General features: G+C 36.3%; 2 protein-coding genes and 1 long non-coding RNA gene across 3 annotated transcripts; all 3 read left to right on the top strand.

Moving 5' to 3' along the window:
• Nucleotides 1-3699: 3699 nt before the first annotated feature.
• LOC122966681 lies at nt 3700-6160 on the top strand. The gene is made up of 3 exons (XR_006398437.1): nt 3700-3829; nt 5675-5756; nt 6099-6160. It is a non-coding gene; the product is annotated as an uncharacterized LOC122966681 (long non-coding RNA).
• LOC122966679 (nuclear GTPase SLIP-GC-like) lies at nt 6155-13653 on the top strand. Its single transcript, XM_044330947.1, has 16 exons — nt 6155-6214; nt 6440-6487; nt 6610-6639; nt 6883-6916; nt 7097-7186; nt 7588-7681; nt 8741-8957; nt 9077-9292; nt 10882-11088; nt 11182-11357; nt 11921-12014; nt 12099-12186; nt 12378-12499; nt 12841-13014; nt 13118-13272; nt 13445-13653. Exons 5-16 carry the CDS (start codon nt 7108-7110, stop codon nt 13623-13625), a joined length of 1803 nt encoding a protein of 600 aa, XP_044186882.1. The 5' UTR covers nt 6155-6214; nt 6440-6487; nt 6610-6639; nt 6883-6916; nt 7097-7107; the 3' UTR covers nt 13626-13653.
• Nucleotides 13654-13659: 6 nt separating this feature from the next.
• LOC122966954 (nuclear GTPase SLIP-GC-like) lies at nt 13660-14986 on the top strand. The gene is made up of 6 exons (XM_044331303.1): nt 13660-13674; nt 13786-13894; nt 13988-14121; nt 14355-14436; nt 14573-14646; nt 14942-14986. The coding sequence occupies exons 1-6, from the start codon at nt 13660-13662 to the stop codon at nt 14984-14986; spliced, it is 459 nt and encodes a 152-aa protein (XP_044187238.1).
• The last annotated feature ends 4949 nt before the right edge of the window (nt 14987-19935 follow it).

Genomic DNA, 19935 nt, shown 5'->3' with positions numbered 1-19935 from the left:
TCAGAAACTCAGATCAAACTGTCACACTAAGCAGTGCTGATCAAATATGGATCAAGATTCTGTCGCACTCCCTATTTCTCACCTGAAATGCTTTCAGAAACATATTTTAGTGTACTGTTTAGCTGTAATTTGAGAAAGTTTGTTACATGGCTGCCATCTTGGAAACGGACGTCGAGAACACGGATAGACTCACATGCACTAACATGCACACGCACATGCGCTAAAATGCACGCAGGAGAGGCACAGCCAGTAAAACAAAGAACAGAGAAACTCTGATAACAACACACACAGATAAAGTGTGATGTCATTCACTGCTCAGGTCGCCATTACTCCACTATATCCTAACACAACAAATAGTTGTTTGCTGACATCCAGTGAGGCTCAATGTCATTTATTGGACCTTTTAGCAAATCCGATTTTAATAGTCAGGATTGTGAACAGTAGTGAAGGCCTTTTTACAGTGTGACCAGCCCACTCTTCAACCTCATAAGACCTCAAGTCTGTTCTCTCATTCAAATATATCTTCAGAGATAAGCTGACAATTGGACTATAAAAGTGAGGTCAAGTTCAAAGACACGTCTTTCTTCCTGCTGCTTTGAGTGAACTGCTTTTCACATCTTGCCACTGAGTTTGTATTAAAATATAATAATATTAAAAATCAAAAACTGAAATGTCTCATTCATATTAACTATTCAGACCTTTAATTCAGTACTTTGTACCCTAATCCTTTGGCAGCAAGTACAGCTGCAAGTCTTTTTAAGTAAGTCTCTCCAAATTTTGCACACCTGGAATTGGGCAGATTATTCAATTCTTCCTGGCAGATCCTCACAAACTGCATCAGATTGGATGAGAAACATCTGTGAACTGCCATCTTGAGGTCTCTCCACAGATGTTCTAAGGGTTTTAAGTCTGGGCTTGAGCTGGGCCACTCAAGGGCAGTCAGAAACTTGTCCCAAAACCATGCCAGTTGTTGTCTTGGCTGTATGCTTTGGGTCATTGTCGTGCTGAAAGTTGAACTGTTGCCCCAGTTTCAAGTCACGTGCACTCTGAAGCAGGTTTTCTTCTCTGTAGTTAGCTGCATTCATCCTTCCGTCAATTCTGACCAGTCTCCTTGTCCCTGCCACTGAGAAGCACCCCTAAAGCATAGTGCTTGGAATTCTCCCCAAAGAGGTCAATTTTTGTCTCATCAGACCAGAGAATCCTTTTCTTCATGCTTTCAGAGCCATTTAAATTTGCCTATCATATGCCTTTTACTCCATCTAGACGTAAAGGTCTGATTGATGCAGTGCTGCTGAGATGTTCATCCTTCCTGCAGGTTCTCCCTTCTCTGCAGAGGACGTCTTAAGCTCTGTTAGTATGACCGTTGGGTTAATGGTCACCTTCCAGACCAAGGCATAGTCATAACGGGTTATTGGGTGTAAATTGATTAGCAAAAATCCATTCATCCATTTAAAATCTATCTTAAATCTGCAACACAATAAAGTGTGCAAAAAGTAAATAGGTCTGAATACTTTATGATTCTACTGTGTATATTCACATACACCAGCATAAATAGGATTGGACATTATTATGCCATGTGAGTGTGAATAAGCCAATGATAGAACTTGAACTTAAAGGACCAGTGTGTAAGATTAAGGGGATCCATTGGCAGAAATATTGGCAGAATTTTCATTAGTGTTTTATCACCTGGAAATAAGAATGTGTTTTCATTACCTTAGAATGAGCCCTTTATATCTACATAGGAAGCAAGTCCTCTTCCACGGAGCCTGGCATGTTGCACCACCATGTTTCTACAGTAGCCCAGAACAGACAAACCAAGCACTGGCTCTAGAGAGGTCCTCTCGCATTTTTCATGAGTTTCATGGCCACTGTAGATTTTCCTACACGCTTGGAAAGGGAGGGGGAGGGGTTATCAGTTGGTTGCAATCTGCAACCTCACCACTAGATGCCACTAAATCCCACACACTGGTCCTTGAAGAAAACATGCAAAAAGACAAGAAGACAAGTAAATGAAGAAAACATCTTCACCAATTTGACAATACATGTGCAGCATTTAGGAAAAAATGCTGAACAGAGTTTTTTATATTAGTTGCAGGTTTATGTATTTGATTTTGTTTTCTCACTTTGCAACATTTTCTTTAAAATACTCTGAATGTGTTGTCAAATTGGTGAACATGTTTTCTTCATTTGCTTGTTTTAATAGCATGTGTTTTCTTAAGTTGTAGTGTGTTGAGTGGGCCCGAAATACACAAACCACTGCTCACTGGTCATTGCTCATTTCCACATCCTCTAAAGCTGGTGAGGATGCTGATTTTTTGCCTGGGACATGTAACTTTAGCCTCAGGCTTTTACCATTATATTCAGTATGTATGCATGATGTGTGTAATGTATTTACAGTAAGACCTTTTTACAGCCTTCTTGTTTTAAAACGAGTCAGCTGAAATCTCACAGTTTTAGAGTTTTGGAGTTTGCATTAGCTTATGCTAAATAGCTTCAGCTGATAAAATTTGCTAGTGACAGTTATCATTTTTGCCAACAAAATCCACAGTCATCAGCTAGAAATTATAAGTCTGCAGTGAATCACAAATGTAGTTGTCAGGCTGCCATCGTTATCATTGTAAACTGTGCCATGTGAGAACACAAGCTTGATTTGCCAGGCACTGTGTGCTGTTGAACAATGGGAGGAATATTATATTTTTCACAAAAAATTTGTTCCAAATTAGGAAGGAAAAGACCATTCACAGTGAGTGCAGACTGCGTAAGATTTAGTGCAGGATACCAGGTGTATGTCAGTGAATGTCTGGTATATTCTGACCTTACATTGTAGCTGCAGAGACCATGAACACATGTGTTTGTGTTTGCCCTGGCTTGTTGGTCCGTCTGTTGGTCGGTTCATCACTTTCATCACTTCAGACTCTCCATTTCCAACCTACCCAACCAATCAGTTAGACTCACAACAATGACGAGAACTGACTTGTTTTTCCATTACTGAAACCTGTAGGTGTTTTTTGTTGGTGTGTTTATTTGTTATTTTCTTATTAATTAATTTGTGATACTCATTCTTTTTTCTGCAAGTTTCTGCAATGTGTTCTAACAGAAGGCACAAGATAGAAAGGCCTATATGAATCATGTGGGATCTGTCTTTTGTCTCTTTCTTTATATTAAACTGATCTTGCTAAACTTGCTCTGAGGGTAGAGAGGGGATTGCACTGGTGAGAGGTGGAGACAATATAAAAGAAAGAGTTCCAGGTACATCAAGCAGAGTCATGTTAGTGCATTAAAGAGGATCAGACAAAATGTAAGTATACTAACCTTATGCATTATCTTCACAACTGAATATATTACAGAGAGACTGTAGTTAAACATAATGTGTAGAAGTCTACTTTCTATTTTATCACTATTTTGTATTAATAACCTAATCAGTAACATGCTTTTAAGTGAAACACTCCATGATTAAACTTTGGTGTAACCGACATAAAACTGAAAGCCATACTTAAATCTGAACAGTATAAGTAGACTTAAAATGTGAGTGTTAGTGATGGGCAAAAATGAACGAACAAATCTTTTTGAACAAATCTTTTTAGTGTCGAACGTACCGAGTGCTTATGAGTCCCGGACTTTTCCCACTCATACCGCCCACCCCCACTCACTGTTATCGTGGGGTACTGCTCACACTGCCTGCCTGCCCGCTACGGTGGTGCAGTCGCTCAAAACATGAATGAGCACCGTTGAATGAGCTGGAATCATTGTCGAGACAGCCTGGCAGCTACCCACTGAACGAGATCAAATGAACCGCTCTCTGTGAAAAGAATCGGCCCGCCCATTACTAGTGAGTGTCTTTCCTTGTTCTCTTCATGTACCCCTAACTATCGACTCCAAAGAGCACTAATGCTTGCTGAGTGTAATTTTATTACTTTTAAAAAACAAATTATTTTGTGTATGATTTTAGTTTATATTTTTAACCCACAATGTCTGTAAAACCTTTCTGTCTTTTATCGCAAAACTGAAAGGTTTTTGAGTGGAAGGCAGTGGTTGACAGTAAAAGGATGCTAAACTAAACATAATGTAAATCTCTTTTCTTTTAACCTCTTGGAGTGAAAATTTGATTTCATAACAGTCAAACAAGTTCAGATAAAGAGCAAGAGCAGACTTGTTGTGATCTGAATTGAGAGAGAGTAGGTACTGCTTCCAAATGAATTGGGTTTATACAGCTCATGATAAAACTTTACAGCCTACATGTAGCATTGAAGTGTTTGTTGCTGGAAGCACCAAAGTCCAAAGCTGCCTTTGTGACCAACTTTTACAATATTTAGGCCTACAGTAAGACCCAAAACTGAGAAAAGAGAGCAGTTACAAAACAAACATGATAAGCTGTCTTTTGTTTGCATTGTGGTTTGTAGCTTTCCACCCACATCTGTTGGACTCCTGAACCTTTAACCGTCTAACATTCATGGCCTAGATGTAATAGGGATTGTGATTTCAGAGGAATCAAAACTACACACAATGCCTGCATTAGTTTCTGATTTGAGTTTGCCATAATCCGTTTCATTCAAGATTCAAGATTCAAGAAGTTTATTATCATATGCACGGTAAGCACAGATGGTTATACCGCACAATGAAATTCTTGCTTTGCTAATCCACCCTTTCACTTAAAAAATGTAATTAAAATTCTATTTTAAAATTAAAATCACAAACAAAGTATATAAGTTATATATAAGTTACATGTAAAGCACAGTATTGTGCGAAAAAGAAATGATCCTGATGTGACAGCAGGTCATAAAAATAAACTATGCATTATTGCTTATTTTGCAAATAACGGTGTAGAAAAATGTTCATAAGGTGCACTATGTATGCTGTCTTCACTAAAAGTTGTTGCCAGCAACGTACTTTTCAGCTATACAGCCAGCTTAACATTATATTCTCCAGCATTGCATCAAGGATCAGCAAGGATCAGACAGGTTGATATGTTTGGCAGGATTTAATTGAGGAAAATATGTAATATGTAAGACTGAAAAAGAACACAAAATACAAGCAAGTAAGTACCTTTTTAAGTACTACATAATATCTCTAGTACACCAATAGAGAAAAGATTACTGACATAAACCCATGTGAACAGGTGCTTAAAAATATGTCAATATGTGTAATAAAGGATGAAAATACAACAGTAAATGTCATTGACAAGAGCACCAATGCTTTAACTGCCAAACACTAATACATCCATGTAGTTAATAATAACTACAATAAAGTAACCAACATCAAAAATACTGCACTTAAACCCGAGAAATAGTAACATAACATGTCAATATAACCTTCCCTCACTTCCTTTTCAAAGCAGCTATTGGGAATCAACACTAGGTGGTACTAAAGAACATACAAAAGAAACCAATACACAGATTCCAAGATTTTAGTTGAAGTTTTTAACCCACATTGTCTGTAAATCCTTTCTGTCTTTTATCACAAAACTGAAAGGTTTTTGAGTTGGTGATCCTGATGTGACAGGAGGTCATAAAAAATATTATTAAAATATTAATTATTGCAAATAACAGTGTGAATACTGGTCATAAAAATGACCACTTCCTTTCCTTCAGTTGCATGTTATTGATCTTAACTGTCTCAAATAATGTCAAGCAGTAATGACTGATTAAAGCATTATAATTATTTATTTACCTTTCAGTTGCTGTTCTCAGACATGGATGACTTTGTTTGTAACAAATTGACTGAATGGGGTCTCAGTGAGTGGATAGATCGATTTAAAGGTAAAGTATCACCCTGCTTCTTTGGTATGAGCTACCAATACTGAAAAATCAAAATACCTACTACAGACAGAAAATACTGCAAAATTGTTCTGCTGTACACAACTGACATATTAAGTTAGCACAATGAGGGTCTCAGTGCAAGCAGCACTGAAATCAAGGTTTGAATGTGACTGAAAATGAAGTTAAAATAATGAAAAAAATATAACATAACCACACTAGTAGCTCTGATAGGTTCTATTTCCATCAAAAATGTAAAATGAATATCTGTGGTCACACATATTTCACTCCTAATGAAATATATATCTGTATGATTAAGATTCAACTGAATATTTTTAATTACAGATGAAGAAATTGACAAGGAAATTCTTCTTCACTGTCTTGATGATCAAGAAATTGCTAACTTGATCCCAAAAACGGGACCAAGGTCAAAATTCAAGAAGAGACTCAAGTTGTTGAGGGTAATGTTCTGCACTGTGAAAATACTTTACACAAATGTATTTGGTCTCATAATTCTCACTAGTGAAGATTCACAGTATTACAATGTACAGGAGGAGGGAACTGTGTTAAAAGTTTTGATGATGTGTACATATAGATTTAAAATATCTCACTGTCATTACATTCATTAGAAATTTATGAACGCTCTTTACAATTATGGATTTTAAACTAGTTTCCTTTGTCACCAGGCAGAGCAAAACACAACGAATCTGGAAACAGACAGTGATTCTACTCAAGTAAGTTGAGTATAGTGTTGTGATTTTTATTTCGCTGTCCAGTTTTACAGTTTCATACAATTATGTATCATATGCCATTTACTGTATTATGATAATACACATTCTATTTTAAATATCAACAGGAGCATGAAGAAGCAGCTGACTCTGATCAGGTAAAGATGACATTGAATTTCATAAGAATCTAATCAGGGAATGTGCCTCTCTTCTTCATGCATATGCATTTAAGGCACTGAGGTGTCATACGGCAAAGTCATCCTCAAAGAATTGTTTATTTGGATCACAATGGCATCATTTGTTAACACTTTTTGTGGGGTGTTCGTGCCAGATTAGATGCAAACATAACTGCAAATCTCAGTATGTGAATTGTAAAGATGTGTTTTCATGTTCATCTGCAGGTTTTGCCCTCCACCAGTAACGCAACTGATAATGGTGAGAGACACAGTATCTAATTAAATACCTGTTGTGTTCATTGATGTTTTCAATGGATGCTTGAAAGGCAGTAATATTTTGCTTTACCAAACAACTATACTGAAACCAAGTTTTAATAATCGAGAGGAACATGTAACAAACTCTTTCTGGTTTCTGTTTCAATATAAAAAATCTAATTAGGGAAGAGAAAGATGGCCCCTCAGTGTGAGTCAAGCAAATGGCAATCACCAGCTAAACGGCGTTGTGACACTGCACTGGGAACATATTCAGGTATTTATATGACTTGCTAAACAATGGCAACTTACTTTAAGTTAAAAATCTTTACGTATTGAAATTTCCTAGAGGCCTATAGCACATTTCATTTGCTATACTTTATCTTATCTATGTTACACATACATACATTACAGTAGTTACACATGTATAGTATATATATCTCAGAAGTTCTATATTCAAGCAAATGTCATGACAATGACATTTAAACCCAGCTACCCTTTTATTCTTTGGTAAGTGGCCTTGGTATAAACCTGATGATACACTCTTAGGGACCCTAAATTGTACTACATCTTCTTTTCCTTCATTTTTGTATATCAAGACACCTCACTGTTCATTACCACTCAATGGATACACTGGTGCATGATTCCTGCTCACTTAATCTTATTTTTCTCTGACAGAACGCATCATATTGTCTGATGTGAAAAACATCATGACATGTGTTCACAATAGACTATGTAAAGAAGACAACACAAGGCTCAACGCTTTCCTGAAGTAAGAATTAAATAAGTTTTCCATATTCTATGTTGTATGGGCCTGGTTCCACCGCTGGCCAGGTCTCATTCAGCTTTGGTCTGTCTTGGAAACTTTTTACATCCTTTCTCAATCACGGACTCATCTTAAATCAACAGAAGACAAAATATATGGTTTTCAAGCTGTCATTCACCCTTTAAATATAACTGTCATGTTATGGCTTGCAATGTGGACCCAAACACAGACACAGACTAGAGTGGACATGAAAGAATAATGGCTTTATTGCCAGGGAAGTGGGGAATGGAGATGGATGGAGTGGGGGTGAAGCAGGCTGAGGCAGAGGACTGGAGGGCTGAGATGAGTGAGGGACAATGGCAAGGGCTTGCAGAAGGGAGCAGGTGGTAGTGGGTTGGAGAGCAGGCAAGCAGGCAGGCAGATGAGTTGCGGTCCAGGAGCACTTGAGAGAGAAACAGCAGTTAGCAATGATACCAAACTTGGAAATATCACTGTGAACAAGTGAGAGGCCTGAAGCGTAAGCTACCACTGGAGTAGATACAACTATCTGGTGATGAGTGGGTGAAGAGCTGGGGTAGATATACTGCAAGGATGGATGCAAGGAGAGGCGCAAGGAAACCAAGTTATTGATTGGATGCTGCAGCTGATCAGACTGAACTGATACATCACTGCAGTTTCATACCGAAGTGGAGACAGATTACAGATTAAATTTAAGTGTATCATTCCCAGGTTTTATGTTTATTTATATATTCATCATATAGTTAAAAATCTTTTAATTGTCGGTCTGATCAACAAAAGCACCATAAACAACTTTTTTCATTTATCAGAAAGATTTTTTTTTCATGATGTTATTTCCTCCATTAAACGGTTTCTTGCTGACAGACAGACTCTTCCTGACTTTAACTTTATCCATAATAACAGTTAAACACATTTATATTTTACATCATTTATCGTCATTTCCATTCAGTCACATGTGAGGCTGAAAATTCTAGCCACTCTAACCACACATGTTTGTGTATTTTCCAAATTAATGTCTTAACCCATATTTAAACTCTTGTACAACAGGGTCAAAATCAGTGATTTGGAGACAGACAAGAGGGAGCTGATTGGTGTCTTTGGTAAAACTGGGGCTGGAAAGAGCTCCTTGATAAACGCCATCATCGAGGAGAAGAACCTTTTGCCCTCTGGAAGTGTCAGTGCATGTACCACAGTCATGATTAAGGTGGAGGCTAATATGCACAACCAAAAGTATGAGGCTGACATTGAGTTCATTACAAAAGAGGTAAATTGAGCTAAATATGTTCACATGCAGCTAGTTTAAAATGTATGTTGCTGGTTACATTACATGTTATTTAATTACACTGAATATGTAATTAATGTCAATATAATTTCTTTTTTTAGGAGTGGAAAGATGAGTTGTGGTCCTCCTTTCTTGGGAATAATGCAGATAAGGAATGGGAAGATGATGATGATTATCGTGACATTGTTGAAAAGCTGTCAGCACTATATGGAGAAGAATGGAAAAACAAATCCCCTGAAAGCCTCATGGACAACAAATATTTCAGAGAAATCCCAGAATTTCTCAACTCCAAGAGGAAGATTTTGACATGTGAATCAGTGAGTGATTTATTTAAAGCAGTGCAAGTTACTTAAAAACAGTAAACTTGATTAATATGTCCTCAATAATTACAGACCCATATCAAATTGACCCTTCATAGGAAAATCATTAAGAAAATTGTCAATTGAATAGCAATTAAATTAATTTAAATAACTGCTTTGTACCTACCTGTTTATTAAGGTCCTAAATGACATTGGCATGAACACAGAGTCAGATAATTAATATACTTGTGTAATTAAATCTCAATCCTGCTTTTGATCCGATTGATCACTCTTTGTTGAGATTTCTGGTAATGTTCTGAACTGGTTCAAATATGTAACCTTTATTTAATGGGGAATCTCATTGAGATCAAAATCTCTTTTGTGAGAGAGACCTGAGTCAGCAGAGAGAGAAAGAAAACAAGCATAACCAGGCATAGCAAAAGGGTAATATGGACATACAACACACAGACAAACCAATAAGACAAACAAAAGCACCTACAGCATCAGAAAGATCAGGCATCACTAAATAGACTTGAGGTTAAAAAGTTTAAAATGGGTTAGTGGAATGAGACACTCGAGTTTTAAAATCTTCTGTAATTCATTCTGTTTCTATGGTGCAAAGAAGTGGAAGGTGGTCTTCCCAAGTCTAGTATTTACTGGAAGGGTAACTAGAGTTAAACAGTCCTGAGATCTGGTCTGGTGAGCAGTTGTTTTGAATTTGAGAAGAGAAATTATATACTTAGGCAGCTTTTGCAGGAGATATTTATAAATAAAAATGATATTCAGGACAGGAACAAGTTTATCTCCAATGAGAACCTTACTTCCAAACAAGTCAGCATAACCTGTGAAGTACCACAAAGATCAGTGCTCGGCCCCATTCGGGATATCCATGGTCCCTTTTTACAAAAACAAAAGATCAATTTTTATACTTACATTGAAAGTACTCAAACCTACATTCCTGAGTCACTGGCTGGCTGTGTCACATTGACCCACTTTGTCAGTGCGTTGACAAATTAATGGCTGGATGCACCAGAATTATCTCTTGCTGATAAAAGTTAAAACTGAGGTGATTGTCTTTGGTACCCTTAATGAAAGACATAAAATTCTTGCAAACGTTGACTCTTTATCTTTAAAAATGTGAGACGTCAGATGTTTTGATGTTGTGTTGGACTCTGATCTGAATTTTAGCAGTCATATTAAATCAATTATAGGGTTACTCTTTCATCATCTGAAAAATGTCGCTAGTGTAACAGGAATCATACCCAAACAGGATCCTGAAAAGCTGATCCATGCATTCATCTCAAGCAGGTCAGGTCTACCCGAAAAAGCATCTACAGTATGCAAATAAAAGCAGCTACCAGAGTTTTATTAAAAAGAAAAAAGAAAAACTGTTTGCACCAGTTAACAGTTATTTGCTAGTCCCAATTAATTTTAAAATACTACTTGTGTACAAATCACTTATGGGGCTTGGACACAGAAGCTGCATTATGCTACTATGATACACTTCTACAGTACATATACATACAGTATATTGCAATGAATATATCTCAGATAATCTTAGGCACTGTCCAAAGCTGATAATGTTTAATGTTTTATATCCATTGCAGGCCAAAGAGCTATCTGCAAAATTTGTCAAATATACAAGAAGTGACTTGAAGGAGGGAGCAGGTAAAGAAGTAAAGAGGTGGTACTGGCCACTAGTGAAGTGTGTGACTGTCAAGGTGCCTAATAATGAACTTCTTCAGCATGTCACACTTGTGGATCTTCCTGGAAACGGGGACCGAAACAAGAGCAGAGATAAAATGTGGAAAGGGGTAATTTATTCATATGCAGTCCTGTTTCATGTTTTACTGTTTTTATCTGCAACATTACAAAACACTAATGAATTATTCATAATTGACATTCAGATTGTTGGGAGTTGCTCTGCTGTGTGGATTGTGACTGACATTAATCGAGCAGCAGCAGAAAAAGAACCCTGGGAGATCCTGGAAAGTGCCTGTAACCTCATGGGAAATGGTGGCGAGTGTCGGCAAATTCACTTCATCTGCACAAAGTCTGATCTTATTGAAGATATGGATCATCCGTAAGTGATTTAAGATGCCAAAAGTAGTTGAATATAACATCCAAATGCCTAAACGTTTACATGTGTGTGACGGCCAGGAGCACAAGCAAATGTACACACAGTATAATGTTGTCACAGCATGCACAACCTTAGTCTGTAATTCTTTCTTTTCCTGTATAGATCATCAACTACTACATTGTTGTTGCCTGAAATGTTGCCTGTACATGTTTTCCCAATTTTCTTTTGTTTCAACCTGCATAAATAATAGATAGTTACTTGGGTGTAAATTGAACAATTCTTGAAAGGAAATTCCTCTAGAAATTACAAACTGCTCATAAATTCAGCACAAATAACTAAACTGAAATAACTTTCAGGAAACTTCCTTGGAAATTACAGACCTGTGAAATAAAGCGGTCCACTTTTCAGTACAAATACTACAGTTGTTGGTGACATGTACAGGCTTTAACAAAACATAACTTTGACTGTTATACTAAGAGGAGACGATTGTATACATATATAAATGTTAGGTTCAAGTGTTTCAAATACTGTATGAGATGCCACTGAATACAACCTTTTTTTTATAGTTCAGCAACTGATGTGCGTGCACTCATATTGAAAAGAAACATGCAAGCCAAGGAAGAAGTCAGCAAAGAATTCAGAAAAAACGCCCAAATTAAGGTGAGTTAAATAGAATGACAGAAAATCAAACACAGAGAGTGTCTCCAACTGCAAGCCAGCCTTACAATCAACTTTATTTTTCAGAAACACTTCAGTGATGACTGTTTGAAAGTGTTCACAGTGAGCTCCAAAGAGTTTCTAAAAGAAAAATGTCTAAGGCCAGATGACACTGGTAGGTGAAGTCTCCATACATGAACACTTTGTGGATAACAGAAAATGTATCAAATACATGTTTGTTTTACTTTACTTTAACCATTTTAATTCAAACAAGAATGGCTGATTTTATTTGATCATAAAATGTGTATAGTAGTATTGATCTATAAAATTAAATGGGTGAGATGCGAACTGTCCAATTTGTTACAGAAATACCCAAACTTCAGGAATTTCTACAAGACCTCAATGACTGTCACTCAGAGACACTGAACTATGTGTCTGGAGCTTATGGGATTCTCTCTCTGATTCAAGGGGCCAGACGTAGAGAAGTGGTAAGATCAAGCAATAAAAGACTTTAATTGTCATTATTTCAGAAAATAATTATATAGCAAATAAGTGAGTTCAAGAAAATGTGCTCAGATTCATTATAAACATGATAAAGTCATATGACAGACTTCTTAAATCTATGAGGAGTAACTATGTTTTGATGCCAATTAAACACAGAATCCCTGAATTTTGCTTGCTGCAGAGAGGCTACATAACCACAGTAATTAGACGGCGGTCATCCTCAGAAACATAATATCATACATAAAAAAAGAAATAACACATACTGTTTTAAACAGTAAATATAGTTTCATTCCTTTTAATACTGAAATTTTTGTGCTTTATTCAGGGTCGCCAAAAAGCGGATGTGTGCTCAGACATTGAAGAAAAGATGAGGCAGGAACTTGATAAAGTCAGGAAACCCATGGAAGAGGCTTGTAAGGCTTTCGTAAAATGCCTTTGTGACGGGGTTGAAATATCAAAAAGTTCATGTGGAAAATTCTTGAAGTTCTTACGTCCACATGTACGTATCTGAAATATAATTACAGGAAAATAATACATTTTTCACCTCATTTAAATATATTAACTGTCTTAAAAGTGTTTCTGTTGTTTCTGTTTTGTTTCAGAGGGTATCAGGTCGTGGTTTTCACAGAACTCTGAAGTGTGTAGTTGAGAACAATGGCACCTACAAACCAAAAACAGGGAAAGAAATAAACGTCAATGTGAAGTTAGCGTCATGCCTGACTGACAGCATTGATGAGAAATTCAGGAAAACCTTCCCGTAAGAAAAGACATAATGAGGACATAAAACCCTTTGTGGGCTTATTGTAGAAACTATGGGGGATGTTTACTTTATTTTAAAAATACTAACTTATGTAATATTATAATATATACAAATTCTATTATTAAGTTAAAGTTTCATGCGTATAACAGTTTAACTCAACATGTTTCAGAAATGAAGGAAATTGTGGACCATTCAACGGGGTCATCAATGCATTTTCACTTGACACAGAGAAGCTGATTCACAAGTACAAAGATGTCGAACTGCAGCTGATATTTCTCAAGACAGAGGTAAAACATGAGAAGAGTACCATCTTATCTCAGCTGTTAACAAATACAGTTCAATGCAGATAAAAACTAATTTTATTTTAGTTGTTTAAAACTGGAGATGCCTTTTGGAAAAGTAACTGCTGCTCTGCGACTCTGCATGTCGACTTTCGATTTAGCACTCCTAGATGAACAGAAAAAGATGAGTTTTCTTTGTATTATCTATCTGTTATGTTCTCTCTATTAGGAGGGGAAAATTAAGACAAAACTCCACAAAATCATCCGGGATGGTAAGAAAAAAATCTACAGCAGTCTGACAGAGACAATAGAGGAAATCATGCAAGAATGCTACACAAGTAAGAAAGGAGATCATGACATACATAACCTGATACTATTATAGAATCATGCAGAAATATTAAGTTTGACAACAATTTTCTTTTTCATTGTAGAAGCAGCAAAATTTTGTGGACAAGACACGCTGAAAAACATGAGGGACACTGTTGAGAGGCATGTGTATGATTCAAAGAACACCATGTTTGAGCAGGCTAAAGATGCTATGTTGGCCCGGATGAGAAGATTGAAGGTGTGTCGCATTGTATAATACAAAATATGGTGATAAGAGTTAACAGTAATATTTATTTTTACTAACAGACAGAAACATACAAATATCTATGTAGCTATTTTATAACCATTTTGCCCAGTCTGAGCAGCCATCTGAACTCACATTTAAACAGTTAGATCTCCTATGACTTAAATACATTTTGCATAGAGAAAACAATACTTTGCTGTCTGACAAAGATTATGATGCTGAATTAGGAGTTCATCTTGAAGATACTGGAGGAAACTATGCAGAAATCAATTGACCTGTCACTCAAGACGGATGACTTCTCAATCCCAGGTAAAGGGAACATATCAAAATGAGAAATATATATGTAATTGTTTTAAAGTAAATCAACAAATTTCCAATAATGGGATTAATAATACATTTGTTTTATACAATGCCTTTTTGTGGGTTTTTGTTTTTGTTTTTTTAGATTTTACAACAGAGCTTGATATGGTGAGGCTATACCACAAGGATTTGATGGGCAGCCCAGATGAAGAAACATCAGTAATTTGGTAAAACTTGTTAAAATGCTGTTTTCAAAGGACCTGCATTATGAGCTTTTCTTGGCCTTAATGTTAACAATGTTTTTAATTAAAGCATCACAGATCCACCCGGCCCAACAGCTGCAGTACAACTGTAAGAGCTGAGATAATTGTGTGCAGGTATGTTACAGTGAAACCAATGATCCAATGTGCTCCTCACTACTCACAGTCCTCTCTTAATGTATAAATTCTTTCTAAGAAAGATGTTTAGTAATGGATGACGTGACAGCCATACCTTGCTGTTTATCTTGTTGTAGGTATCCTTGGTGGAGAAAAACAGCACAGGCCTGATCACCCACTGAAGGTTCCTGTGGACACGCTGATGGACGACATGAGGCCTCTGGATTTGCTCTCAACCATTTTTAGCAAGTTATTATCCCTTTTTTCTTTGAATGTTGTTTTGATGTGATTATTTTAATTGTTTACTTAATAGTTTGAATAGCATGCAGAGACTTCTTATTTTCTTGGAAATGTGACCAGAGAGAGATGACATGCAACAAAGGTCTTTTGTCAGATTTAAACCAGGGACGCTGTGATGTACGTGTCTTAGCTGTAAGACCACTATGAGTCTCCAGAGACATTTTGTTTTTAAGCTTTGCCTGTTGTTGAATATATTTTCATATTTTTGTTCCTGGTTTTATATCATGAGTTTAGTGTTGAGTGATCAGAATAAAAGTACTATGATTTCAATGATTTGATGGATGTATAAATTGAACCTTGAACCTTGAATACAGTGCATACTGTAGGTTGGATTTGACATTGACTTTTTTCAAAGAATGTTCTTCGTGTTGTGTTCAAGGACAATACTAATGATTTCTATGTGTCTTCATATATGAAAAATAGAGAAAAAAGTGGCATCTTACTCATTCAGTTATTTACTATTTTTTCATTTTTTTTCTTACTTTAACATAAAAGTCTGTCTGCACTGATTCTAACTAATATTTGAAATGGTGTACTTTCCAATAAATTAGTTCACTCTTGAGTGACAATGCTTCATGTTTGCTATAGAAAGCATTTCTAGATTCTCCTCTAACACCAGTTTTGATTGTAAGATTGAATACTGTACACGGTTTTACTTTTTGTATCGCAAAACAACAGAATCTGATGAATGGTCATTTTTTTGTGGAAAATTTATATAAACCTGTGTTCTATACAAATTTGAAAAATTAGCTAATGAAAAAAATAAAAAGACATACTGTCAGAATCATTCTGCTGCGTGACTTTATTTTAAGATGTCACCACAGTTGACATTTTAACCAACATGCTCTTAACCTTAATTTTAAAGAACAGTCTTTATACAGGAAATAATGAGTGATTGACACTTTTTAATCAGGTGTGACTTAAACACAAATAAAAATGATGATTAATTCATTTACTTAAAGTTGCAATACATTGAGGAATATTCACATTCCTCGAGATACTGGCCGAGGAGGTGGAGTTGCAGCCATCATCAACTCAAGCCTAATTATCAGATGCACTTAAATGCACACACGGCTGGGGCAGCTACCAAAACAAAGAACAGAGATCTTTGATGCTCTGATAACAACACACACAGAGAAAGTGTGATGTCATTCACTGCTCAGGTCACCATTACTCCACTATATCCTTACACAGCAAATAGTTGTTTGCTGACATCCAGTGAAGCTCTATGTCATTTATTGGATCTTTAAGCAAATCCACATTTTAATAGTGAGGAGTGTGGACAGTAGCGAAGGCCTTTTTACAGTGTGAACAGCCCACTCTTCAATCTTATAAGACCTAAAATCTGTTCTTTTATTCAAATGTAACTTCAGAGATAAGCTGACAATTTGACTATAAAAGTGAAGTCAAGTTCAAAGAAATGTCTTTCTTCCTTCTGCTTTGAGTGAACTGCTTTTCACATCTTGGCACTGAGTTTGTATACAGATGTTTAGTGTGAAGTCTGTCTGCACTGATTCTAACTGAATAAATGTATTTGATATGGTATACTTTGAAATAAACTTCAAGGGGTCACATTTGAGTCATTAGTGGATTATTTTTAGTAACATACAACACAACTATTATGTAGCTTCTTTACAACTCTTACACACTTTTTTCCTGGATTTCTTTTATTCCCTATTAACATTGTTACCCATAGGTATTTAAAAATGTCCTCATATTTAAAAAGTTCATTCCCACTTTAAGTTTACTATTGATGCTGCTTCTGGCCTGGCATCTGAACTGATGGTTATTAGCAACATAATTATTAATGCATTAATAAAGTTGGCCAAAACAGAAAGCATGGACTGGGCCAGTGAGCTGTGGCAGGAAACAGCATCAGCAGAGTGATATATAAAGATATAAAGTGTTATACAGTGGGTTCAGAGAGTATTCAGACTTCACTTTTTGCACACTTTATTGGGCTTTAGATTTCATTTTAAATGGATAACATTGCCATTTTTTGTCCATCAATTTACACCATCTTCCTGGAAATGGAGACTGTAACAAGGGCAGAGATGAAATGTGGAAAGAGATAATTATTTATTTAAACTAATGTTGTAGTTTATTACTGTGCTACCAAAAAACTGTAACATCATGTCATTACAAAGCACCGATAAATAATTATTCATTATACGCTTTCAGCTTGTTGCAAGTTGTTCAACTGTGTGGATCATGACAGAAATGAATCGAGCAACAGATGAAAAAGAAGCCTGGGAGATCCTGGAGAGTGCCTGTAGCCTCATGGGAAAAGGTGGTGAGTGTCAGCAGATTCACTTCATCTGCACTAAGTCTGATCTTACTGAAGTTTCAAAAGCACGGTAACACACATTTCAAGATACCAAAACATAACTAAATATAATATTCAAATATTTGACTTGTATGGTGTCCAAGAGCACAACTTGAGTAAGCACAAACAAATGAGGAAAACACATTCACAAATGGGCAAAATGGGCAAATTTGTATTAATACTGTGTATTAATTAAAAGACAACTCTAAGATTGATGAGTATGAGATGATTGTGATGCACTTCGCTGTATGTGCAAATGCTGACACTGAACTTCATACAGTATCTCTTCAGCCTAGCAAACTGGGGGATCCACAATTGCAAATGTTAACTGGTTATTGCATAAAACTTGGAAGGACAAAGTGCTCTCTGTGAATTCATCTTTAAATTTCCACAACAACTGTGTTTTCTACTTTTGCATTACATGAATATTAGTATTCTCAAATGAGTGAATGTGTTTTTCCTTTTGCTTGTGTTTTCTGTATTTGTATTTTCTGTATTCCATGTTTTCATGAAAAGCTTCAGCTACTGTATGTTGGGCTCTCTTAACTTTCATACATGACACAAAATGAATTAATTTAATTTTTGAATGACAGAATTATTGGTTACAATACCTGCAACTTGGAGCTCATGGGATTCTTTCTCTGATTGAAGGGGCCAGACCTGAACAGGTGGTAAGATTGAGTTAATACCTTGTATTTTCTTAACTTATTAAAGTAAGTACACAGTGAATTGGCAGTAAGAGCATCAGTAGCTTGACATATTTTAAGTACTGTATGCCTAAACACACACCTCCCTCAACTGTGTTATTGGATTAGGCCAAGGAGGAGAGGGGAGAAATATATAACTTCCAGTCTTTTATTAGATTCGAACAACTCACTTTCAGAAATAAACATAAAGTTTTTGATACTATAACCTACAAACTAGGGGTCATCTGTGATATTATACAATGAGAGGGGTCAGCTAGCTCCCACAAATCACATTTTATTGCATAAGTTGTGTAATGGTTTCTGCCTCAGATAACCGATACCCCCTGCTGATGTGGATAAGGCACTGGCAGACAGCTGTCCTCTACCTCTGACCTAGGTATTGAACGGGTTCCCAAAATCTACACGCAAGACCACCTTAGTCTGCTCAGGGGAACCAATATTCAGCTTGGCTTCTATAATCACCAGCTGTCATTGAACCACTCTAAAACAGGCCTATTTAGACAAGAATGCCTGACAGCCGGGTCACAACAAAAACGTGTGGATGCAAATAGGTATTGGAGGTTTGAAAGTACTCCAAGATGACCCTTTAACAGCCTATCTCTGGAGGAGGCCTAGTCATTCGAGGGCACTCGCCCAATTTTATAGGGCGACTTCAATGCCCTGATCCTAACATTTTTGCCAATTCAATGCATATAGTAAACCTTTCAATGAGATATGCCTATTATAGATTCTACACTGAAATTATCAAATATCACAGATGTATCAGGTTAAATTCAATTAACAGATCTAAACCTGTTCAAAACTGTTAATTAATAAACATTGCATGTTTATCCTTAGCAATTTTCATTATAAATTTTCAGTATAAATAAATTAAAGAGCTAACCAGAAGACCTCAGAGATGAGCACAAGACAGGAACTTTGGTTTGAGTACATAAAAATATAAACCAGTTTTATTTGTTTTTTACAAAAATGAGTATTACAAAATGTAAAAAGTAAAATACAAAAACTTGAATGCAAAAGTTAAAAAGGAGAAAAACCCTCTCTAGGATTTAAAGGAGTCAAAAAGGCCAGAAGGCAAAAAAGGGTAAGAGCCAAAATGCAAAAGAGGCCTAAAAGCAGCAAGCCTCCAAAAGCAAAAAAGGCAGAAAAAGCCAAAAATCTCAAAATCCGTATATGGTCACCAACCAGAACATCAGCAAACTATTGGATAATTTTTGTTTGCATTGCACAACACAATCCTTAGAACTCTTACAATATGAGATATTTTTAACATTTCCAAGACTTCAGGGTTTAAGGTCAAGGATGTAGAGTGTCTGTGCCACATGCAGAAACCACAGCTTGCTTTGCAGGCCACCGGCTTTCCGCTGATCTAAGCGGGAGTGTTAACTTGCACTTGCACAAAATTTTAGTTACATTTCAGCTCAACTGACAATATTTTCCATCACGTATTAGTTAATTGTCAATTTTCATTGAATCTTTACAGCAAATGATTTTAGAGGTAGGTTTGAGTGGAGTTTGTCTCAAGCATACTAGGCAAAATCTTTAACAGTTGTATGCATATGCCTGAGTACAAGATGAGTTTATTCTGCCCTCACTTTCTGTTGTAAGCAAAGCTATGCAGATAGGTGAACTCTTCCATGGATTACACGAGAAATTGCGCAGTTAAAATAGGGCCCATTGTGTCTTGAGTATTTAAAGTAAAGTGGTATAAACTAGGGGTGTGCCAGAATACAAATACATTATTCGGTAAAACACAAATAGTGGGTCTGCACACCAGTGATGCATTCTGTGTAGCTCA

This window comes from Thunnus albacares, chromosome 17 (genome assembly GCF_914725855.1).
Source record: "Thunnus albacares chromosome 17, fThuAlb1.1, whole genome shotgun sequence".
NCBI lineage: Eukaryota > Metazoa > Chordata > Actinopteri > Scombriformes > Scombridae > Thunnus > Thunnus albacares.
Note: the sequence above shows the minus strand (reverse complement) of the source record. Positions and strands in the feature narration are given on the sequence as shown.